The 25,670-nt window shown below is 46.6% G+C and overlaps 1 protein-coding gene and 1 long non-coding RNA gene across 2 annotated transcripts in view; both read left to right on the top strand.

Annotated features, from left to right (window-relative positions):
* The first annotated feature begins 2,258 nt into the window (after positions 1 to 2,258).
* On the top strand, positions 2,259 to 10,498 carry LOC144164099 (uncharacterized). The gene is made up of 5 exons (XM_077694657.1): positions 2,259 to 2,423; positions 4,346 to 4,573; positions 5,807 to 5,948; positions 7,443 to 7,519; positions 9,841 to 10,498. The coding sequence occupies exons 1-5, from the start codon at positions 2,358 to 2,360 to the stop codon at positions 10,126 to 10,128; spliced, it is 801 nt and encodes a 266-aa protein (XP_077550783.1). The 5' UTR covers positions 2,259 to 2,357; the 3' UTR covers positions 10,129 to 10,498.
* A 12,558-nt stretch (positions 10,499 to 23,056) lies between these two features.
* The window catches only part of LOC144164100 (uncharacterized), a 140,037-nt gene continuing 137,423 nt past the window's right edge, over positions 23,057 to 25,670 (top strand). The window contains exon 1 of the long non-coding RNA XR_013321050.1: positions 23,057 to 23,224. This is a non-coding gene — a long non-coding RNA (uncharacterized LOC144164100). The remainder of the gene's footprint in view (positions 23,225 to 25,670) is intronic.

The following is a 25,670-nucleotide window of genomic DNA, read 5'->3' on the forward strand; positions in this document are numbered from 1 at the left end:
ATTCAAAAAGAATTCAGATCCGTGGAGAAATGACAGTTATTCAATTTTTAAATTTAAAAATTAAGGCAAATTGAGTGCTACCCTCTTCTCAAAATCCAGAGGACCACTGCTCACAGAGGACCACTGCTGAGAGCAGCGAAACATTAGGCATTACAGAAGTTTTAAACCTCTGTGGCCCGACTTTGACGGTCTGTGCTTCTTGACAGTGTGGTTCAGTGGCACTGTGTTGATATGGTGGCTAGAATAGTGGCAGCCGGTACGAGAGGATGACACACGAAAATGGCAGTCATATACCTGTCGCTGCGTTAATGTGGGTTTTTATTTGAACTTTCTACCATCCAGAAGAACTGCGAGTTGGGCGTGTTGGTATAGGTTCATGATGGCTACAGCGCAAACAAAACTGACAAGAAAGGACACAGGACAGAGCGCTACTAGCGACTGAAAAGTTTAATCGTGAACACACATACATAAATACATGCACTCAAAGCCACCGTCATCACATCGTGTACATTACAATCAACCACACCTGCAAGATCGCGAGGAAACAACAAACACAACACTGCATATAATCACACGACGTGTGTATTAACCCAGAATAATGGCACTGCACACTCCATCAGCTTTTTCCCAAAAAAGCAAACTCGGCGTCTGATAACATGACGGACGATTGGCTGACACATGTATTCCCTCCTTTCTTGATGCGAAAAGCTTCTATTAGCTCTGTTGTGGCCCGCTTTCTGTGTTTGTGAAGAACGATTATGTGTGGCAACTCAGGACGGCACGTGGGCCCCCCGGGGTTGTGGTTGCCATCAATGTGAGTGTGTGGCAAATCCGGACGGCCCGTGCACTCTTTGCAATGTTGGGCCTATGTATTTTGTACCACATTTGAAAGGAATTCTGTACACAATGTCTTTACGGCACTCTACAAATTTAACACCATGTTTTACCGCGCAGCCTTCCATTTTTCTCTCTGTCTTGTTCGCCAATCTTTGCACCGCTGGGCAAATCTTGGCCAATTTGTTTTTGGCTGAGAACACGACGCGCACGCCATACTTTGAAGCCACTTCCTTCAGGCGATGTGAAACCCCATGTAGGTATGGAATGACTGCTAACTTATTAGTCTGAAATCCTGCTATTTTTTCCCTGCATTGAGCTGTGCTGACAACCTTCTGAATCTCGCGACAATTCTTTTGATACGCCAAAAGAACAGATTCATCTGGGTGACCGCTGCTCTTAACCAGTCTGCCTGGGTGGCAACACATTTTCTACATAACGTTCGCACGATTTATTCAACGCTGATTTTATGCAGGAAAAGGCCACACCGTGCTTCACCAGCTTCGAATGGGCTGATTCATAGCTGAGTAAATAAATCCTTGTGCGCGTCGTGTTCTCAGCCCAAAACAAATTGGCCAAGATTTGCCCAGCGGTAAAACATGGTGTTAAATTTGTAGAGTGCCGTAAAGACGTTGTGTACAGAATTCCTTTCAAATGTGGTACAAAATACATAGGCCCAACATTGCAAAGAGTGCACGGGCCGTCCGGATTTGCCACACACTCACATTGATGGCAACCACAACCCCGGGGGGCCCACGTGCCGTCCTGAGTTGCCACACATAATCGTTCTTCACAAACACAGAAAGCGGGCCACAACAGAGCTAATAGAAGCTTTTCGCATTAAGAAAGGAGGGAATACATGTGTCAGCCAATCGTCCGTCATGTTATCAGACGCCGAGTTTGCTTTTTTGGGAAAAAGCTGATGGAGTGTGCAGTGCCATTATTCTGGGTTTGTACACACGTCGTGTGATTATATGCAGTGTTGTGTTTGTTGTTTCCTCGCGATCTTGCAGGTGTGGTTGATTGTAATGTACACGATGTGATGACGGTGGCTTTGAGTGCATGTATTTATGTATGTGTGTTCACGATTAAACTTTTCAGTCGCTAGTAGCGTATTTTTTATTTGTTTTCTGAAATTAAACCTTGCTATCTAAGCTATCACCTTTCCTCCATCTTTATCTTTGCACAACCTTTGTAGGTAACTTACTAAGGCTTGACATTGGGCTAGTTGGGTACACATTATTTACACTAAAAACAGCGCAGGGACGAGGACGGAAGAAGTGACAAACTAGAGCGCTCTACTTTGTCACTTCTTCCGTCCTCGTCCTGCGCTGTTTTTAGTGTAAATAATTTTGTAGGTAGGGCAGTAACGGCATACATGCTCTAATACTTCATGTTTTCTGGATTTTTTTGTGCAGTTCACATGGAAATCCAGCCTCAAATTTAAGGCAAAGAACACAAGGAAAACCGTTCCTCCAGGCACCCATGCCCAAGTGGACGCAAACAGGGCAAAGGCTCAATTAATGAAGCAAAAAAAAGCAGGCCGACCTGTGGACGCTGGAGCAAAACCGAAGTTTTGCTCGCGAAAGGTAAGGGACTTGCCAGAAGTTTTATTTTAGTACTAATTTAACAACTAGTAGAGCTTTTATTGACTGAAGGAAAGGTGGTGGGGACGGATTGAAAATTGGCTGCCTTAATCTGAGCAACCAAAAAAAGAAGCAAAAATGCCCTCGCATATTCGGCACAGGTTAAAGCTCCCCAGGTGGTCAAAATTGATCCAGAGTCTTCCACTACGGCGCACCTCATCGCCTATGTTGCGTCAGTGCATTAAACCTTGCAATCAATAGTCTGAGCAACCGCCAGGAGCCCCGATGAAGTACATCGCGAGTTCATGCTGTTGCGGGCAATTTGTTGCAACAGGGGGCTCCTTCCACATAAAAAAGGGTAAAGCATGGGGGACGTGAAGGGGTCTGGGGTGAGGTACAGATAGTCGGTTGAGTGGGTAGGGGCACGTTTGTGCCTCTTGAATGTGTGTTTGCTCACAATAGGCAAGCTGGGGGTGGGTAGGAGGAAAAGTACAGCAGGAGGCAAGGTCAGCTATGTGAGGAGGGGAGGAGGAGGAGGAGAACCAGGGTCTACATCACAGGCGTCAACAGGAGCATGGAGGAGCATATTGCAGGCAAGCTGATTAGCGTATTTTAGGGGCAAAGCCTCCTAGGGGCTCGGGCTGTCAGCATCTCATGTTGCCATCGATGTAGTCGCGCTACTAAAGCACCGGGACACGTGTTGACGCCTCGTGCTAGAACATAGCACGTAGTAAATAACTCACCGGGACACGCGTTTTACAATGCCTCGCGCTACAACGCTTTGTGCTTCAAGAAGCTGTGTACCTCTACCCCCAACGATTTCACCGACGTGGGCAAAGGCGACAAGGCATTAAGAATGCCCTTACACACTGCATGCTTCGCCCCTCCCCAGGGTTTCACGCTAGTGGAGATGGCCCTGGATTTTTCTGAGAGCGCAACAGAACACTTCATTTTTTTTTCCATTGCAATGCCGGCATCAGCAAGGTATCTGTTGTTCATGTTTAAGCTCCTTAACGTTCAGAAAGTAGAGGTGAGACCTTGAGAGGTTATAACATGCTGACTTTGAGTTTGCGTAGTTGTCTGAGGGCACAGGTGCAGTTGTCAGGGGTAGAAAAGGTGATGGTGGGTAGAACAGCACACACGAGTGTTTTGAGCGGTTTTCTTCATGCAATAAGCAGCACAGGTGGTTCTATGGTTGTCCCTTTGGTAGGAAATAAGGGCCATGGGATTAATTTGGAGAATCTTGCTCTCTAGTGTAACGGGCTGAGGCTGGTTGGGGTGTGTATCATAGTTCACGAAAGATGACGCAACCTGTTCTATACGCGGGAACAAGTTAAGAACGGCAATAGCTCATGTAGGGTACCACTCCGCCTAAACGACGGACCTGGATATCAACGGACGCGCGCATTTTGAAAGGAGATTGCTATGTCAAGTAGTTTAATTGTCGTCACTGCAGTAGCTTATAAGCATGTCAAGTCCGCAAAATCAGGGGAACGGCTCGTGCCATGCTCAAAATATTCCCACTAACGCACTACTTGCGCCGCACAGAGCAACATCTGGGGTGATGAGGCACAGCGGCAACTTCCGTTGCCGTTGTTAAGTTGTAACCAAGTATAGCTTGCAACCGATATTGTTTCTGATTTTTTTGGTGTAGCAGAAAAAGGTGTACTGTGGAAGGGTGGTACCTGTTTCTCATCTCGGGCATTGTAATGTTTCCTAAATTCGTTGTTCCCAAAGCCAAGGCATTCTTTATGGCAGGTGCTACCTTAACCAGCTTGCTAGGAAATTACGAAGTCTACAGGCAATCTACAGGTGTGCAGTCCACAGAGCTCTATATGCCAAATAAATAACCGTTCAATTGGTAGAACTTTTAAAACTGTTGCTTATGGACGAAGTGGTATAATAAGTGTAATTTTTTTTTCTAGGCCACCTTCCCAAGAGGAGGTCTTGGTGAAGGGGAACATGAGAGGAGTGTCAGCGGCCACATTGACCTGATGAGGAGGGAAGTCAGGAAAGCAGGAGGAGGAGACGCCGAAAAGGTGGCGCAGTCCATGGAGATGACATTCTTCGCGAGGAGGAAGCTGATAGAAGGAGAGAAGCCATCGCTCGAAGAACTTTTCCATGTGTACCCTGCTTTGAGGGGGGAACGTGAGGTAATTCCTTACTTAGTATTTTGCTCTTTTATATATTAAAAATTAGACTTGTGGTGCTCTTCATCACAAATGCTGTCCAATTAAGCATGGGATGTTATTACCGAATAACGCGGACTTTAGGTTAAGCCGGAATATGGGTTGACCCCCTTATACCTTTACCGGAAAATGTGAAAAAATGATTAGGTACACAACATACATTTATTGAGACCATAACTTGTTTCGTCTAACATTATTTGTTTAAAACTGTCTGAAATATAACCAGATGACTGATTCTGGCTGGCTGTTGCCCACACAGCAAGTTTTCCTCAGTACAGTCCAGGGAATTGCTTCTGCAGCACTTCTTGAAGTAAGCGCAAAGCATGGGACACTCAGGTGCACACCATAGCGAGAGCCAGTCAGTGCAGGTGGCCAGCAACCATCTTGGGGCATCCATTCATGGAGACATCGCATGACGCTCGTGGATAGAAGTCACCACTTTGTAAGCAGCACAGGTGCACAGAGCAGCGCCCATGAAACAAGGTCTTCCGAGTGTTGCATACTGCGAGGTGCTCCTTCAGCTAACGCCAGTACCGTACCTTTCTCCTGGAGACACCGAACTGGTGCAAGGTGGACATGTTGTTGGCTTTGAAAACACCCAAGTTTTCTTTTAAATGTTGTTGTGCATGGGTGCCAAGTTCCTTAACTCTTTTAGCAAGAAGAAAATAGCACGCACATATTCACTGACAGCGAGAGAAGCAACGAAACAAAAAGTGGCGGTGCATCCGATTGATGATGGGGGCAATGGTGCCTTGTAGTTTGGATGGGCTCGATGGGCTGCTCGGTTGCCAGATGACGCCTAGAATTATGCCAGTGACCGCTATATAGGTTGAGGGGTGACTTTTTGGCAAATTTTTCCGTAAAATATCTCTACCTATATTCCGCCTTATATGGTAAAGCCAGCCTTGCATGCATTCACTTAAAATTTGCGCCCCTTTGCCACGAAAAACATGACAATCATTGTCAAATTTTCGCGGCTAGGGAGTGGCCACGCGAATCATGATCATAATCATAGCATAACTATCGTAAGCATGAATTCTTTAATGCTGTTCGAAGTGGGCACAGAGTTGATTGGACGGAAAAAGTTGACCATCCCTGTTAGAAAGGCTTTGGAAAGACAGGAAGTCTGATTTGTGGATTTCAAGCATTATAGAAAGGCCAGACGAGATATTAACGCTATGGTGTTTTACCTAACAGGTGTACAGAGAGTTCCACAGGCTTACAGGAGTAAATGTTGAAGTTGACCTCCCAGCAGTCGTTGAGAAGTATGGGAGCCGCGTACTGAGCTTGGCATTTGACAGCCGGAAGAAGGCCAAGATGCCTGATGCAGCCGACAGCTGTAAGTATTAAACACTTCATCTTCGGTCTGTTTGCCATATTCATCTGGCAAATAAAAATGTGCCTTTTAGCCGTCATGATGTCATTTGCATACACGTTTGCTTTCTAGCATCAACTGACCTTAGTTCTGTTTTGTTTAAATGTCATTAGATACATAACCCAACTGCATAACCAACTTTTTGCTTGGTTAAAAATGTGTCGCTTCCACTGCAGTACCTTAATGCTGTAGCTGTTTCAAAGTGCCAAACACTGCAGTATTTTTTAACAAACTTATTTGGTCACGAGTAAGATGCGATGTACAGCTTCATAATTGATGGGGATTAGGAATGCGGCTGTGCGGCGTTTATTTTCTGCTTGCCTCTTGTTGCCCTCCATGATTCGGCACTGATCCCATGATTAATTCCGGTAACGGGAGGCTGACAGTTTTGCTGAAAAATTGCTTGTCTTCAAGCCACCCTTTTTGATAACACCAAGTACTTGCAGGTGGGCCTGAGGTTACAGGTTTACTTGTTGGTCTGGCTGCTTTTTCTGGTAGAGGTTGAAAAGAAAGAGGAGGAGGACCAGGCTGTTGGTTTAAAATTTCAATAGGTGATGAGGACCCCGATGCTTTAAATTAATCTGTGGTCTCGTTCTTGTTTATGCTGGTCAGTTATTTCGGCAACTTGTGAAATCCCAATTTGTAACATACCGTACTTACCCGATTTTCCTGGCAAAAAAAAAAACTGAAAAAACTTGCACCTCCGATCCACGGAACTTTGTTACCCAGAAAAACGAATGCGAGAGAAACGGCTGATTTATTTCACAAAGTAATCTCACTCATCTTACTCCTTGTCGCTCTTTGAGAGCTCCTTGTCGCATTCCGCTGACCACAATATCTCGTCCTTGGTGCCAACCCGTTCGCGATGCCACACTTCTGAACGAACGTTCAACCATGGTCCATGGGATCGTGACTCACACGCACGCCCATCCCGCAAGCTTCTCCAGAGGCGCGCGCTTAGGGCAACCACTAGTTTTGGGCGCGACAGTGCTGCTTGTAAGCCACTCGTGGAAGTGGCGTACCGTCGTTGCCGCTGCTGCCATTGCTGTTATCAAGTGCACAAGAGGAACGATTTGACGATTTGTGTGAACGCCGAGAGAAAAGCCTAGGCGCCTAGGCTTCCTCCATACCAAAAATAGTTAAAAGCTTTGGCGCCATCTTGAGATGGCGATGGGTGGGACGAAATTTTCGCTGTTTCGGCAGTTTCGGTTTCGTATCCGATTCTAACGCGCATGCGATTTTTCCGGGAAAAAATGCGAGTTAGAATCGGTTAAGTACGGTAAGCAGCCATGTAAATGCTTCCTTTTTTTCTAGTTTGTCAAGCATTCACTGGTTAATTCTAGTAAACAGAGGCTGTAATTTACATAATGTACTTGCAGGTGTAAAGTGTTGTTGTGGTCTCCCTGAAATTCTCCTTATGCAATATTGTCAATTTCCTTATGTATGCTCTTTCTACAGATGGCTTTTCAGTGGCAGTTTTGTCAAGCCTGCCCCTTCTGGTAAAAGAAAAGCCAGAGGCCTTGCTGTCAAAGCTGGTATGCATATTTTTCTTCTGTATGCTGAGTAAGTGAAATCCAGTGTGGTGCTTGTGAATTATGCTAAATATTCTATGTGTAGGCCTGCCAAGCTGTATCTGTGTTTTATGTGGAGCTTTCATATCTTTTTTCCCTCTACAACTGTTTAGGTGAGATTTTTCGGGCCGTCAGTGTGCCAAACATTTCCCATTGATAGGTATCCCGTGCATTTACTGGATACGGCAGAAACTATGAAAACAGCTGTTGCTCCTGCTGCAGGGACATCTAGTAGGTAGTCCAGCTTGGTATTTCAGCACCTAGTCTTGTTTGACAATCAGTAAAACTGCATTACTGTTCTGTGTGATCACAACAGCTGTTTGAGCAGAGCACTACAGAGTAAATGCAAAGGGAGCAAAAAGTGCAGTCCCACATACTGCACATGTTGCTCACGCCGTACCTAGGTCCCTTATTTTGTGGGTGGTGGAGGTCAAACACGGATACAGGCAAGGCAAGAAATCGCCTGCAAACGGAACATCCCCCTCGGGGATAAATCCCCCTCAGGGATAAATTTAGCTCTGGATTTAAAGGGGCCATGAAGACAAAGTACAAGTTTGGTTCATTTGCCCGACAACAATAATGCTATTTTTTATTGCAAGCTTAAAAAAATATTCAGGATATTAAGGGGAACAGATGAAGCAGTGGCTGGTCCCCAGCCATTTTCCTGCAACACCTCTGACATCGCAGCATCTTGTTTGTGCAATGGGCAGCCACTGACCAAAGCAAATGCCAATTTAAACATGAATGGGTGATTATAGTGCAATGTTCCTGATTGCAGGATTTAACCCACCTATGCAATGAAGGCAACGCATATCACTTGAATGGTAACGTGCAGTTCACACACTGAAAACTATGGTTTTAGTGCTGTCCACTCTTTGTATCAGGCCTGCACATTATCTGTCGCAGTAGCGTGAAATTTGAACGCTTTTCAATATTTCTTGTTTTCTCCAGTTAAAAAAAGGTCTTCTGTGGCTGGAATGAAGCTGAGTGAGTTACCCAAGGATAGTTCTTTCAAATTGAATAAAGTTTTCTTTTGTCTTCATGACCTCTGTAACTGCAGGCTTGGGGAGTGCTGGAAGCTAAAGCTAATACAGTAAAAATTGCAAGAAATGCCAGGTTAAAAAAAAACACATTTTTAGTAAGGCTACATCTTGAGAACTGCATTATGAAAGCATGGATATGGCTTTAAAGTAAAAGATCCTTACTTTGAATTAGAAGGGGACCATAAAATTGTTCAAATTAAGCGGAGTTTGAATTAGCGGGTGGGCACTTCAAACGAATCGACATCGTGTCACACTGCGCGGGCAGAATGCAATGAAGCCACCTTTGGAATCGTTATCACTGATTAGGCGCTACTACACGTTTGTTGCGCACGCCCCGTGATCGCAGGCCCAAAGCAACAAGAAAACCTGCATCAGTGTGCACCATTGCAGCGAAATAAGCCATCGCAGCAGCAAAGCGAGCGCGCTACGCTGTTGTTTTTCTGTTTCATTGCGTTGCATCTCAAGTAGTTTTGGTTTGTTTTGGATGTGCAACACATTGTAAATTCTCTGGGCCGACAACTTCTGAGACGAGCGAAGGAAACCAAGGGATCTCAGTTCAAATTAACTGTTCTGGGTGCAGCAGAGTTCGAATTATCAGGCGTTTCCCCCCACTGAAATATACAGGGCTTTGTCGGGACCAGGGTGTCAGTTCAAATTAACGAGCCTTTACTGTATTTGACTCTTAGTGTTTAGCTACTGTCATGGAAAAAATCAGCATGAATGGCATTGTAGACAAGTGTGGGATGCACTGGGGTTTTTGCTGGACTTTGCTTGCCCCTTTTACTGAAGTCACAATGCCTGAAGCAATGACTCATAACAAACACTTAGTGCAAATATTCGAAGCATTCCAGGCACTCGACTAGCCAGCCATTGCGAGCACATCAGCAGTTTCTGCAGACGTTAAAAAACTGCCACATAGTGGAGTGCTGACCTCCAGAACATGAGGGCCTGAAAATTTTGGTGTAGTAACCATCACAGCAATTCAAATTTGCTAAAGAAGGGAGCATTTTGCCTCTTCAGTGGACAATTGTGAATGTCACATTGATGAATCGTTAACATAGCCACTAAATTGTTAGCTTAAAGTGAAAGACTACTAATTAGCCACTTGTTTTCCTGAGAATCGCTTTGTGCAGTTGTTGGGTAAGGCAGGTCATGCAGTGAATGTGTCCGCTGAGGAAGGAAGAGCAAAATACTGTTACTTGTGTTACCTCTGGTACTTGCATTTCTGTGCTTTTTATGCAGGAGCCAGGAGAGACCTCCCCGTACCCCACAATAGTGTTCTCGGGCCACACTGCAGAGGAGTCTGGAGCAGTGACGGTGAACTTCGAGGAACTCCAACTGACAGCCATCGACATAGTAGACGGGTTCGCTTTGCTTTTGGCGGTCTACTGGACCTTCAACATCCAGTATGCCCCAAAGGCAAAGCGGACCTGTCTGCTTTTTGAAATGATGTTGGGGCTACCACCCACCGAGCAGATGGTCTCGGTGGTTAAAGCGGCAACTGCCCTTCAGGTGGAGCGACGGGTGTAAAAATGTCACAATAAAGGATGAAGTGCAATGTGAAAACGATTTGTCTGTTTTTCTTGGCTAAGCACAAACGACAGCTTTTTTTGTAAAGACGCTTTGGTATGTTTACTTGTGAAGTAATTTTACTGTATTTCAGTTTGGAAACATGAAGTAGAGATGGCCGACACTAATGCTGTTGTGGATGCTAAAGTTTAGTCTTGTAAAAGGTAACATCGTGCTGCCTCTGAATAGTAGAGTTTGGGAACATGCAGGTAGTACATAAATCCTGCTCCAAAGGAATACATTAGTTCTGACAAAGAGTAAACTAGTCCTCCTTGAGGAGGCATTGTGGGACTCTGGTTGAAAGAATACAATGATTCTGAAAAGAGTACGCTAACCCTTCCTGGTGAAGTATTGCAAAATGCTGTTTGGTGGAATAGGGTAATTCTGAGGGGTGTAAGTTAACCTTCTTGGCAGAGGTATGGCAAGATTCTGGTAAAGAATTGTATAACTCCCTGACTGGAGGAATTATTCGACCCGTGGTGAGGGAATTGCCGGACGCGGTTCCCGCAACTCCTGTGAGAATACCCCGACCCCCTCTCCGCGAGAGGCAGGCGACTCCCTTGTGAAGGGTAAGGCTATTCTGCTAAAAAGGGAGTTGTCTGATGCTGGAAAAGGGAATCGTATATGGGACAAGGGTTTCTATTCCCTTTAGGAATTGGCGGGACTCCTTTAGTTCTTAGAGTGCATGCATTTGCGAATGAAGGCAATGGCGACGCTTTTTTCCGAGGAAAGATGGAGTCCTTTAGGCACTAGGTATGCAGATATTGTTGCAAGCGCCTTCTGAAGTTTGTTTTATATTAGCCTCCGGGATTTCGATGCACTCCAAATGCAGATGTCGTCCGCATAGAGAGTGATCATGACGCCACGGGGGAGAACACGCTTCAGATGGATGAGCGTGATATTCGAGAGTAAAGGCGTTAATATAGCTCCTTGAGGTACTCCTTTATTTCATAATATGACGTCGGGCGTTCAGCCGTGCACATGAAGAGTTTTCGTCCTTCAAGGCAATTTGAAATCCATGCGTATAATCTTCCGCCCAGTCCAAGTGCAATAAAAGATGCTAGTATGGCATCGTGATAAACTGAGTCGAACGCTAATTTAACGTCTAAAAACACTGCAACAGGTACACTTCCAGAATGTAGTTCTTCTACAGACGATACAAGGGCAATGATGTTGTCAATAGCCGATCTGTTTTGCCGAAATCCCTCCATTTGATTTGGATAAAGGTTTTTAGTTTCCATGTACCAACTAACCCTCTTGAAAACAATTTTTTCATTAATTTCCCAACGCAACTGAGCAAGGCTATCGGTCGAAAGGAGTTGTAGCTCGTCGGTGGTTTTCCAGGTTGTAAGGCAGCGGTGATTTTTGCCAGTTTCTAACCAGAGGGGACGATACCATGTAGCCATGCTCTCTTATAATATTCTAGAATATGTAGACGGGAGTGCTGGGATAGGTGAGAGATTGTGTCGTAGGTATTTTCGTCATAACCAGGAGAAGATCATTTTCTGACATCGGAAATCGCTGCGTTGAGTTCCTCTATTGTAAACGGAAGGTTCAAGCCCCGTACAGCAGCTGGCGGAGGAACGATATCGTTGAACTGTGAACGCATCTGCGTCGACGAGGTTGCCGACAGGAGCTTGCACTACTGTTCAGCTGCTTCCATCTGGGAAATGTTTTCGTGCAGCGATAGTGCAGTGAATTGTATAGCTGAGAGATATTGTTGCGCATGCCCTTTACAACGTGCCAGATGTGCGACGAAGGTTTGCGAATATTAAAATTTGCGCAAAAGTCTCGCCTCGCTAGCTTCATAACTTTTCAAAATGGCGAATTACATGTCTCTGTGCCTTGCGAACTTGTTACAGGTCTTCTAAAGTTCTGATGCGTCGCGCCTACCGCTCCGCGCGCCTGCGAATGGCTCGTAATCTCTCGCAATTCTCAACCGTCTTGATGTTAAAACGCCTTCGCATCATACAGACGATTCCTTAAGGCAGCGAGCTGTGGTGGGAATGAGGGCATCATCTGTAGTCGCAGCAGTAATCAGCTGATCTACACTTTCTTCATAGGTGTCCCAATTGGTGCACTTCATTTTCATTCCCAGTCGGGGTGCATCTTTACCGAGGTATGATAGCAAACTCGGGTAGTGGTCACTGCCCCTATTTTCCATGCCTGTGCACCATGAAAACCTTTGTGCGCTGCGGCTTGGGACAAATGAAACGTCAATGCAGCTGCTGATTGCCGTGATTTTCGTATACGTGATGCTGCCATTGGTAAGTGGCTCAATAGAGTGTTTCATCATTAGCTCAGATAGTTTCATTCCGCGGGCACTTGTATGTTCGCTGCCCCAGATCTGATGGTGCGTGTTAAAGTCGACGCATATAAGGTAAGGCGGGCCCGTGCTGCTTATTATAATTTGTAGCCTTGAGGCATCAAAACCGCTGCCTGGCTACATGTATGCAGCGAAAAATTGGAAATATTGAGTGCCGATCATGCTCTGGCACATACGTATTCTTCAGTTTCATGAGTAGGCACAAAGACTCTGGCTACAAGCACATCATTGCGGAAGGCAACAAAAAGCCGACTTACGCCGTTAGAGCGTTGCGAGTGCAGTGGATGGTAGTTTTTTAATCTAAAGTCATCTTCAACCCGAGATTCGCATATTACAATGAAAGGAATTGATAAGTACGTACGAGTTGCTGAAAGTCGGCGAGTTTTAATCGTAGTCCACGTGCGTTCCATTGGAAAACTGTACATGTCTTGAGATTGGTGTTGATAAATGGTTTCAGAGTGCATGTGTCAAACAAATTCATTTTCTTCGGTCTCTGGAGCCAGGCCGCAAAGCCGAAGAGGCAGCCACAAGATGTTCCAGGAACAAGACGGCTTCTACTTCCGGAATACGTACGTAGGAGGGGTTGGCACGCAGGATAACCCTTATGGCCGCATAGAGTATGGGGATCAAGATGCCAGTAATGTCGGCCTGTGTGTCCTGACCTGACTTTTGTTCATTCTCCGTACGGGAACGCCGGCTTGCTTGGAACTTGCACCCTGCGAGAGCGCGGCAAGTGTGACCTGAGTAGTCTTGGTGGTCCGCTGGTTCCGTGTGGCTTGCGCGCAATATTTGCTGGCGGGAGCTTCACTTTGAAGCGGAGGGTCATTTGCAGGCACAGCCAAGACTGAAAGGACCTCTTCTGGGTTCGATGGTGGTTGGCGTCGCGCAGGAGCTTTCCCTTGTATTTGCTCGACACTGCGGGCAAGTGTAGCTGCCTTTTTCTTTGGGCAAGCCCCGTACGACGCGGGATGTGGGCCATTGCAATTCGAACATAGCGGTTGATTGCGCAAAGTGCAGTTCTAGTGTGTGTGGTCTCCAGAACAGATCTTTCAGCAGAGTTTTCCACTGCAGTTCTTGGCAATGTGTCCATGTATATAACAATTGAGGGACTGCAGAGCAGATCCAACGTATTCTGTGATGAGGAAGCTATAGAATCCAAGGAACACTCGAGCTGCCAAAGGAGGGCCTGGCTTGAACTGTAAGATGACGGAGCGTCGGCGACTTTCAGTGAAGGCTTGGTTTTCACCTCGTGAGTAGATGACTTGCCCACGAGCACATGTCACTTATTCATCGTGCAGGTAGTTCCCCAGTTCCTCATCCGTGTACTCGAAGGGTACGCCTTGAATTTTTCCATATGTCGGCATGTATGACTGCGGCAAGCGCGTCTCAACTGCTATACCAGCAAGAGTGGAGATACGAAGGAGTCGGTTTACGGCGCTTGGCGACGACACGGTCACAATAAGGTTACCATCTTTGCTCAGGCGATGGGTCAAAACTTCTTCTTGCGCCCTTGCCAGGACCTCAGACGCCAATACGTTGGGGTTCACTCTCCACAAACTGTAACTTTCGGCTGGTTTGAAGACCACGGGAATCCCGGCGGCTCGCTTTTTCTTGTAAGTGACCATGATGAATTCTCCTTCATTCATTTCCGTGTCAGTCGTGTCAGAAGACGCATTTCGACTTTCAGGTTCTCGGTCAACAGCACGCTTTTAGAGGCTGGCGCGTTATCCGGGTCATCCTCAGAATTGGAATCGTGTGAGACCCTGGTTAGTGGCGTAAATTACGGCACCATGCACCGCAGGCGATGGAGGCACCCTGCTCAACTGCAGGGCCCGCTGGCAGCCTCGCTGAAGCCGTTTGACGCGCTCAGTCCGCTTTTTTGAAGTGGCTCAATGGGTATAAGGAGGCAGGGCGAAGGATTATAGGCACTGCGAAAAACCATGGCTACAAAAAAAAACGGCAGTACGGCGAAAGCAAGCCTGCGGCTCAGCCGATCTTCGTCTTCCTTTTCAGTGGATAGGATTAATTCGAGGCAGATGCCCTTGCCCTGCAGTGGGCGTAGATAGGCTGGTGATTATGATGACGATGATGATGACCTAGATCATAGTCCAGAGATCAACATTTGCCGCTAAATTCGAGCCATCCTGTCCAACAAAGATGGGTCCATGACCACACCGGTCGTGTTCGTCGGCTCTGGTCGCACTGATTCTTTAGCTACAGTCTCAGTGATTATAACTAGTGGAGGCACAGTGTAGTTGAACGGGCGAAATAAATACCACGTTGAAGCGACGCAATCTTGCAGTGCTGCTTGTTACTCTCGTCGCTACTAAACGCCTTCTCGTCAGCGACCCTGAAGCTACAGTATTCAATCATACTTCCGTATATAACCCCTTGTCGCACTTCTCTATCTTCTAGAGAAGCTCACAATTTGATGACCAACGGTATTGAGTTTGCTTGGGAATAGTTCGTTTGGCCAGGGCACAATGATTCGTTTCCCACCTCGTTTCAGCACAGCGTCAAGAGCCTGCGTTAGGCACGTAAACTTTCAGTTCCACAGGCGAGAAAGTAGATGTTAGTGTGGTGAAAAACTGTGCTAGGGGTTGTTAACAGCGCTGAATTTAAAATCGGCGTTCAGATATTTGCCGCGATGGTAAGTCGAGGCTGACCGGCAATGGAGGTTCAGCGGTCGGACCCGGCACTGTCCGCACCGCGGTATGGCGAGCGGCCGAAAGATGGCGCCACCAGCGCGGTAGTATCAAAACGAGCCACGGCAGATGTCTTGTCACCAATCGCTCGAATGGCAATTATCACAAAAATAAAATCCCGCATGCGAATAGGGGATGATAGTGTGATGAAAAGTTGTGCAAGGGATGGTCATTCGCAGTTATACAGATAGCGGTGGTCAAATATTCACCACGATGCTAAGCCTAAAGTTACCAACACCCAAGCTGACCCGACAAACACAAGCGTTGTTGGGTGGTGGGGACGGCCCTCTTCTGAAACTCCCCGCGCGCGAGCCCGTTGCGTTTGGGTTCCCCTAACTTCTTGGGGTCGCCAACCCCGGCTTCCCCTGTTCTAAAACTGCCTAATAATTTCCACTCCGCTTTTACTTCAGCTTCTCCATCAACTTCGGGCTCTCTAGGTAACAGCCGAAAATTGCAACTAGAAAATTCTGCTCGCTGGCATGGGCGACAGTTCTTGGAACCGCCGCCGCCCACTAACTCAGTCCAAGTTTCGTGCTGCACGTCGTCACGTGGAAAATAATGCACCCTGGCGTCGTCGTCGATTTGCTCTATCAGGTTTCCACTGAGCAGTACTTCGCATTCCGCGAGCTTGCCTTAGCAGAACTTTGGCGATCTTGGTGACGCGCACAGACCTCTCAGATAAGACACCGCGCAGTTTTCGGCACCAGTGCAAGGGAACACCATTCCCCTGTCACGAACTGAAGACCAGAGACGTCGAACACGCAAAGTGCGCAGTTTACAAGCATTGCTCACAGAGGTACACCCATGCCTCCTGCCGAAACGAAGACCACCGACAACAGCAGCACAGTCAATGGTTTCCGTTTTCTAAAACAACTATATGACGTCACCCCGAACCGGCGAGACACGCCGGACAATGTTTCGTCACTCCGATAGCAATTTCGCTAGTGCTGCCCATTTGTGGTAGCTCGCGGTGAGGACAATTAAAATTGATGTTCGATGTGATTCCGGCCTCGTATTGCTGCAAAAGTTTTGTGAGGCATCTGTGCAAACTACTAAGGCCAATTATATATTTTTAGGTAACAAACTTTGGTGCCAGTACTCCTTTAAAAGCTTTTGGCTATATAAGCTTGACTGTTCAGAAATCCTTTATTATGTGGGTGGGTAGGTTAATCGAGGGACAGACACACATCAGACAGAAGTAGAGACTCACAGACATACCAAAAAGTTTGTGTTTAAGGTGACCCAATGAAAACTATCGGCTTTAAAAGGCCCTTGTACTCTTATATATGTAAACATGGTGCTGTTCCCGTAGTAAGGGACTTCACCCGAGGCCATTTACTGGATGGCGCAAGCTAGTCTAATGGTGCCGAGTTTTAACCTGGAATATACAAACTCACCTTTTAATATGTACTAGTGTCGTCACTAGAGCTCTGTCCAGTATTCATGTACTGAAGTTCAATAACTCGCATACTTTTTGCTCATCCCATAAGATTATGTTTGTTAAAGCGCAGCCATAGGGTTTTCACTGCTGGCGTTTGTAACGCGAATACGCCCTGTAGTAGCCAACTTTCTCTGACGATGATGATGCTTCTGGGTGAGGTGTGCCAAAATTGAAAGGCTGTGTCTAGAGTACCGTCCGGCGCTATTATAAACACTCCCCTATATCGACATAACATGACCTAACGCACAAACACAAATCATTTAAAACACCAAAACTAACCTAAGCCATCAAAATTAAAGTTCAATTTTAAGACGAAAAAAACAGCCGCAGGGAGAGCCGGTCTCGAACACCGTCATTCGGATGAAGGAGCCAAGATGGATCCTCTACACTACAACGAAAGATGCTTTGGCTGGTGCAAGCCTAGTATTAAATATTCGAATGTCGTCGGAGGGCACTCAAGCCATGCCTGCAGCGGTTAGCTAGAGTGCCGTCGGCAGGGACTGTAGACACTGCGAAATTAAAAAGCTGCCCTGCGAAGCTTGGCGACAGCTTCGTTACGCCCCCTCCGGTAACGGTTGGTGTGCAGCAGAGGGAGGAGGCGACGCAGGCGTGCGACAGCGCGACGTAAATAGGTCTAATGTGAGGTTGTGAGGAGAACATCGACAGCCGTTATACCCACGGGCCGACGTAGGATGAGAATGGCGTTGCTCTGCGTGCCACAAGACGTGAAGCTTAACCTTTCCGTTTTGAGTTTTAGGGCTTTAGACCGAACGTCACATCTTATGGTTTAACACATCCAGCCGTCACAAACTCCCAAAATTGCTCACTGAACGCCAAGCCGCATGTACTGATTTGCACCGTACTCCACGTAGCCAAACGTTAGGATTACGAAGTGAACACCCGAGACTTGCTGTGGGTATCCTAAAAGAGTGGCGCGTACCTCCAGAGCAGCACATACTCGCTGTGTGGGATAGGCCAAAGAAGCCATTACAAGAACGCTTCGACGTCGACCGTCGTAGTCATTAGACGTACGGGTCCATCACTGTTTTATCCTCCCTAGTGCTCCTTTTTTCCCCTTATCGACACTCTCTGTACGTGTTGTGCATTAAATTCGGTTGGGTGGAAAGGCATTATAAAAGTGGCGCTGGATTCTGGCCAGATACATTTCCCGACACATCTTCCATCAAACAGACAGGACTGCTTAATCAGAGAGCGCAGCATCGGCTCTTAACGACGAAGAGCGTCGTGAAGCCGTGATGCAAACATTCAGGTCGAAACCCAGCGCCAGGAGCTCACGCCCGCAACCGCACGGGTTCTTCTTCAGCCCCTGTTAAAGTAAAGAAAATAGAAATACAACAGGGCACAAATAGCAAGAAACACGACAAAGATGTGCTTTTTCGTCGCTGTTCTTGCTATTTGTGCCCTGAGTTTAGCTATTGTTTGCTCTAAGCCACTAACAATTTCAACTGCAGATTTTTTTTTGCCCTGTTTCCTACGTCAGCCAGGATTCGAGGTGCGCAAGACTACGTTGCTGCGGAACCACTGGAATGTTCAGAGTGGCGACACGGGGTATTATAAAGGGATTCTAACGGTTGTGGTTGCATCACAGTGAGTGTGTCGTCGATTTTAACCACACTAATTATGCTACCCTACAATGTGCCCAGGTGGCTGAAGTGGTAACGCATGCACGAAAGTGTCTTCCTCGGCCTATCAACAGATTAACTACGGCGTTCTTCTGCAGTGGTGTCGCCCGCCCGCTAGATTCCGTGCTCACATTCGTAGTGGTTTCCAAAATATTTGTTTTGCAAATACAGTCGAGTTCACTTATAACAATACCAATCATAACAATATATCGGATATAAGGATGAGCAGCTATGACACCATCCGCTTTAGTATGCTTTTAATGTGAAAATAAACCCTTTATTACATTGCTCCAGTGCCGCTATATGGGATACAACGATTGAATCGGGTTACAGCAAGCACCGAAAATGCGAGTTGCCGCCGGCTCTCCCCACCAACCACGTCGACACCATGCGCCGCGATGCGCTTGGCATCCCGCGCACCCCTCAGAAAACGAGACAACTGTGCACCTTACAAAGAAGCGAGATGGGGAGGGGAACAGTTCTCCTTCCAAACACCCCTCTTGGTGTCGCTGCTTTGGCCCCGTCCCCGTGCCTGCTGCTTTGAGCTTGAGTGGGTGCCTCTTCAACTACCTTCGTTTTTCCGTGGATCAGATGGCAGGGCCGGTGTTTTGTAAACGTCTGAGTGTCTCACTGAAGAGGCGATCGTTGCGCGGGTACGTGCTGCGGACAGCGGTGGCAGTGACATCTCTGACGACGCGGTTGCACAGCCTACTCGGGTAGCACCTTCGCAGGAGGCCCAATGCGTGGTAGTCTCTCAAGGACTTCGTTTCCACCAATGACAATTCGCTCAGCTAGGTGAAGCACCTATAGACGCTCTTGCAAAAGATGTGCGTCAGCTTCATGTGCAGCAAAGAAAGCTGACGGAGTGTGGCTTCTTTTACACAAATAGCTAGCAGTACAACCTTGCTTGCATGCAAATAAAAAGTTTTGAGCTCTGCTACGTCTTTTTATTTAGCAACCCGCATATAACAATCATCGGCTATAACGATGGGATTTCGTTGGCACTTGGATATTGTTATAAGTGGATTAGACTGTAGATAGTGTCGCAGAACCCCCGTTCTGTTTGCTTTTTCTATTTTGTAGCGTCCCTCTTCGGCCACCAAGGTCTAGCTTTTCTACGAAACGTATGGGGAGTGTGTCTTTGAGCTCTGGCCGACAGGAGGACGCGGCTGTTGAGGGGAGCGAGCCATCGGCTCAGCTTCGGTTTCAGCGCAGCCGCGGCGTTCCACACCCGCCGAAGTGTCTGCGCAGGCCGCTCTGTGCACCGAACCCTCGGTCTAGTTCAAACGGCCGCTTGTCTTTTTTCCTTTGAAGTTTGTATACACTACTTTAGCCTCACCAGTAATTCTTCTGCCGGAAACGGGCGCCTCCGAGTTTGAGCTTTGTGTCTTCTGTGGTTGGTTGATTTGTCCTTTCGAAAATGTATCTAATTGGATGTAAGAAGCGTCTCGTCGATTGCTGCTGAAAGCCTTACTCCCCGCGGTCCGCACACTCCAGAATACACTTTTTCCCCCAATACGATCCCCACCGGACCGCTTGACGCAGATATAACGCGGCTCCGCCGACAATAGCAGGCGGCGGGCGGCCTGCACCCGGACTCACTTCAGAAACTTTGGCGCCCGTCGTCGTGACCTTTCGCCGGGAGACCGCGATCCAGTAAGCCAGGTCCCGCTAAGCACTCTTAATCTTTTGACTGTCTTTCTCATCTATTTCATAAGTGTAATTGTTTCAAGTTTGTATGTGCTAAATATCATCAATGTCACCAGTAAATTAAATCAGTTAACTTTAAAACTACTTCAACGCCTCGAGTGCTTCACTGCTATCATCATGCTACCGTAGCGGCAGTTATTCGGACACATTTTGCCGTTAAAATAGGATGAATGTTGGATAAGAGCAGTGCCTGCTGTTTCCATTGTAATACGTTTACAACCGCACTCCCTAAATGTCGGTTTTCGGAATTAAACCTGAAGTGCAATTGATTGATTGATTGATTCATTGATTGATTGATTGATTGATTGATTGATTGATTGATTGATTGATTGATTGATTGATTGATTGATGGATGGATGGATGGATTTGCTGATGGTAGTCCTTTGGTGATGGGGGTGACGTTTCATTTCACCAATGTAGCTAATATCTCTATGTTGTACCCATGGTATAATTCTAGCGCAGCTCTTAAGGCAAACTCGAAATAAATTTTGTCTGTTATATATGGTAGCTGTCCTAGACATTATTTCACTCTCTGCGTTTAGTCCACCAACATTCTCATCTTTTGTTCACGTCAAGTTTACTCTCTGTGTGCTACCCTGAAATTTAAGAGATTCGTGAAGCCGAACATTTTCTTCTTGAAGATTTGGATAGATACACTCACAGTGCAACACTATGTGCCGCATAGGCGCTGGTTCTTCTCCGCAGACCACGCATACCCCATCATTTTATTTACACTTCCCCCCCAAAGCTCTTAGTTCTCAAGCAACACGCTTTATCCTCGAAAAGCAAGGCACTGCCATTGGAATTATCGGACAAATTTTCCTTTCTGATGTGCAATTTCGCTGTCCTATACATATCTAAGGAGGTTTTAGCTTACATTTTTTCTCTCCATTTATTTTTTCGGTCTGCCTTTCTACTTTTTTGATTGCCCTGGCTGTCTTTGATTCTCTACTGCTCTTCCCATATTTCCTCGTTTGCCTTCCAGTATTCCATAACCACTGCAAGTGAGCTCCTATCCAGGCCACCTGTATGCGGTGGGGTACCTTTATCGCGCAGTGTGTTTCTTGTTGATGCATAGGAGCGAACATCACGGCGTTTCTTCCCAACACGCAGCGTTGTTTCTCGTGCTACATCGTGAACTCGGACCACCGGGTTCGTTAGGCGCTGCGCGTAAAGATGGCTTGCGGGGAGGGGCACGAAGTTTTCACCGCTCGAGAAGTTTCCAAGCAAGGCAAGCTGAGCCCGATAACTCTATGGTGTTCCACGCTCCATGGCGACGTATAAACGTCCTCTCTATCTTTCACCCAGTATGTCCAACGTATTACGTGAGTCCTTCAATTGCTATCTGGTCATGAAACTTCGCCATCACGCTAAGGGAGAGCTTCGTGCGCTGCCGCTCCACGGCGCTGGTGTTGATCGGAGGGCAGCCGGGGGCGTGGTCAGAGCGCATTTGGCAGGGAACGGACCACGGGGTAACACAGGCTCACCGCCTTATCAGCAGTGGGCTTTCGCTTTACGTGTCGTGGGCCGGTTAAACGGACGTATCATTTTGAGAGTGGCGAAAAAAGTGCTAACGGGCACGCTGCTACCTCGTTCCTGGCTGCCGGCCTGGCTACAGAGCAGCGGCGGCCGCCCGAGGCCCTCCAATCTGCGGTGGCGCCACTCGCGGTAGCCTTTGTCCCCGTACGAAACTTGGCCCGGAGTTTCATGACCAGAGAAGCATTGAAGGACTCTGGTATTATCCACCGCCGTGGAAATAAACCTTTAAAAAAACTTCTCCATGCCATAGTTTTAACAAGTCATGTCTTAATGTCTGGCAAAGAAGCGTTTTGTGGAGCCGTGGATGTTCCACCTACTAATCGTGTGCGGGTGCTTAAAGCTTTATTTACAGCATCTAGACTCCCGAAAGTACACTTTTTGTTTGGGTTGCACGGCTTACCTTGCTGGCTTTAAATTTACCATTTCGTTGACTCCTTGACGTGCTGACATTTATTCCAACACTAGATCTATAATTCACTGATACCGGCTTTAGAAGTCCATTCACTACGATCCATCAGGTATCGCAGGAATAGTACTAAGACATTCGGTGCTTAGAGCAGTATACGGATTATAGCTGCCATAACTAATTTTCCTTTTGTGCCCGAAGTGATTTCCCCGTCGTATGGTTGAAATCGGAAGCTATTAAGAAAGTCAAGCGAAAACTTAAATTACGCTCAAACATCACCGCTGAGTCAATATACATTAATCCCTCGTAATACTTTCACAAAAACTAAGAAAAACAGGCCCATTCCAACATTGTCATTTGAAAACAGCGTGAATCAGTTGTGCTACAAATTTAATGTCCATAGCACCGAAATTAATGTACCACAACATAATAGTACATAGGTTTACCGCCAAAAAGTCGGCGCAAAAATCATCCACCACTAAAGCACCACAGAATCTTTGAAAGCTACTGAGTATTCACGGAATTTGGCTTCTCGTGTGCGGTCTTCACCGTCACCAACAACAGAATATTTATGGTCTTAGTGCTTTTTCCTCTTTATAAGCGTACAAGCTCATGTTTGTTTATTCGCCGGTGTTTATTTTTTTATCAACGGTCCGCTCGTTTGCAAGTGCCTTAAATTGGTCACTTCCACTTAGTTTAGCGCTCTCAAGGTGTAAGGACCGCATGAACAGTGGCAGGTGAAGACAGGGGTAACACTGTCTTCACCTTTTTCAATCATAAATGCTCATCTCAGGAGCTTTTTCAATCATAAATGCAGAAAAAAAACGAAAAACATAACGAAAACGCTCGCTTTCAAAGCAACCGTGTCGCAGTATGCACAGCCACGCCCGATGTGCTCTTCGTTTCGGATACTCCAGTGGGGAAAAGCCCAATTTGTTTTGTCTTTCGCATATGGGCCAGCGCCCTCTGCGTCTGCGAAACGGAGACAACAGTTCCAGGCATGCGGGGAAAAGAAGGACGAGAGGGGAGTTGCAGGCCGCGTCGACGGTGGCGTCCATTGCCATGGCAACGGGGCCTCTCTCGGACCGCTCCTCTCCCGTCCGTCCCGCGCCTCCAGCACCTCGGATGCAGCAGCGCCAGAATGTGCGTTTGCTCCTCGTCAGCTCTGCTGTGTTGGGGGTCAGCTCCGTTCCGCGCTGTGATGCCACTCGCACGATCACCGCACAAAAAAGTCTCCGGCGCCCGCTCGAGCATGCCGACTCCAGGACTGGACGCGTGCAGAAAGAGGTGAGTTGCACTGTCGGATTGCACTCTTGAGATGTGCGGGTAATCTGGACCCGATGTTTAAGAGCAACTGTGGTTACCTATCATCAGCAATGCGTTACCGCACTAGTTATTGGTGATAACGGTCTGGAAACGCCTCCAAGATAAGGGAATGCCGGCTGGCAAAGTTACAACCCCAAATCCACCCACCTGATGTGAATGGTGAAGTAAAAAAAAAGAATGCCAACAACTACATGACTTTTGCCAGTCACCTAGCGGAGGTAACCATGTTGAGAAAAACTTGTGCAGCTTTCGCAGCTAGGTAGCTTTGCACTTTGTTCCCACGTAATTTGTCGCGACACATCATTAAATGCGCCAATGCGTCTGCGTATCGATATGATGTGCAGACATCACACTGACCTCTATTGCTATTCATGGCGGAGGAGGGTATTTTTTGTCGCAGTGAAAAAAAACCTTTCGTGCAAAGGGCGCTTTCGCAGACGGTAACGACCTCAAAGTGGTCTAAACAAATCTAAAAGATTTCCGCAATGGTGCGCGTAGCAGTTAAATAATAAATTGCAAACATCTCCTGTTTTTATCTTTTCGTTACCTGCTAACAGTTCCTTTAACTGAGCTCATTGAATTAAAATGGCCTCATATATTTTTTGCCGTGATGTCCTTTGTCGTAATCATTCTCGAAGCTCAAAGGGAGGGGTCATTTTCAAAGGTGCTCTTCACACGGTTAGCCCGTTTCACAAAGTCAGCATTTTGTTCAATTTATCCAGCCAGCACCAGTCGACGTAGCATCATGTGAGTCCCTTTAAGGGTGCTGTAAATGCACAGCACACATGACTCAGGGCCTTTTGGCAACCGAGAGCTCATGCTCTGCCTTCCCGTATACTAACTGTGCCCAGCGAAGACGCCGTTTTTTTATTGGTTACAGCAGACCATGCTGCCTGATTACGTGAGTTCGTGGACCAGTACGAATACTTGCTAAATCGTGCATCACAGCACTCTAGTGCATAGTGGAGGAAATTTTATATCAAGAATGAACATATGATTAGGTTTTCGTCTAAACGAGATGACGTTATAAAACATTGTGGCGATTGACTGCTTTACCTTGCAATAATGGAAGAGCGGCGAAGACAACGTGTTAAAGCAACAGTTTAAAAATACAAACCAGTACATGCACCTCCTTGTTCTCAAAAAGATGATGTTTGGAACTTTGTTCTTAAACCACATTGAAAACGATGGCGCAAAAGTGTTGACGCATTCTTGGCTTTAGGCTGTGACAGCATTACACTCACATTTGCTATGTCCGCAATGCCCTTATCTATTTTTAAGCAAACCCAGTTGTGCTTTCGGCGCAAATTTTATTTGGAGACATTCGCAAAAGGAACACTTATCCGACATTTAGTCTCCCACATATCGACAATGATTATAGCGAAGCACACTTCGTGGCCGTAAGGTAGTACGGTGCCCAGATGTGAGGTTCAGGGTGCATCACATCTGGACATCTGCGGTGAATGGAATTCGCGCCGCCAGTGAAACAGCGATTCTTTATAGCGTTTTTCTGAGGGAATACTGTTTAGAACAGCTTGCGGCTTGTTATTCTCTCTAGTCTAACGACTGGAAACACTTATTCCACCGGCATAATGAAGACACGCCCCGGTCATACTCGTAATGAGCTCCCGAATTCTGAGCAACCCGTCCTGAAATGTCCGCTACGGAAAACCGAAACTGCGCGGCCTTAAAAACTCTATGCTGGCTTTGTTCCTTGGTGTACGATGTTCGTAGAAATCTTTCACCGATTCCTGAAGTTTCTGTATTACATAGAAAGTTATTACGTTCCTGTTTAGTACAAGAACATAATTCTAAACTTCTTTTGAATAATCATCAAAATACCACCACTTAGGGAAATACTTCGTTTGCCGCTATCCACAACTAGGTGACACGTCTGGTAAATGGACAGTCCAACAATTTTTTATTGTTTCAAAACCTCAAATACTTTCAGACAGTCCTGAATGACCGCATTTCCTGTTGAGACGATAGCGTAACGACGTACCCCAGCCGTATATTGGTGCTCTACTTCCAATCGGTAACTTGAAGAATTACTTGTCCGAAATATTTTTTTCTCTTTTTGAGAATTGTTTGAGGGCTTTTACGACGTCATTGAAGCAACGTCGCTATTATTGGTCGGCTTTCATTTAGCTGTAGCTATGAACTAGCTTAAATACCACTTGAAAGAAAATTTCAAAAATAAACTGGGACACCTATCTGGTTCGACAAGTGAGTGACGCACTGCCGTTCTGTGCTTGTGTTGACTGTAGCTTTTGAAAATCTTCCAGGCAGACAAAAAAAGAATGAAATCGTTTATCTACTGCGTTTGAGTGTGTATTAAAACAGGATATCGAGCATAAAATAAGTTTTAGCTGCATTGCTGTCACAGAAATCGTTCGGGATGCTGGAG

The sequence above is a fragment of the Haemaphysalis longicornis genome, unplaced genomic scaffold (genome assembly GCF_048455015.1).
Source record: "Haemaphysalis longicornis isolate Haplotype H1 unplaced genomic scaffold, Haemaphysalis longicornis Haplotype H1 scaffold_13, whole genome shotgun sequence".
NCBI classification, from domain to species: Eukaryota; Metazoa; Arthropoda; class Arachnida; order Ixodida; family Ixodidae; genus Haemaphysalis; species Haemaphysalis longicornis.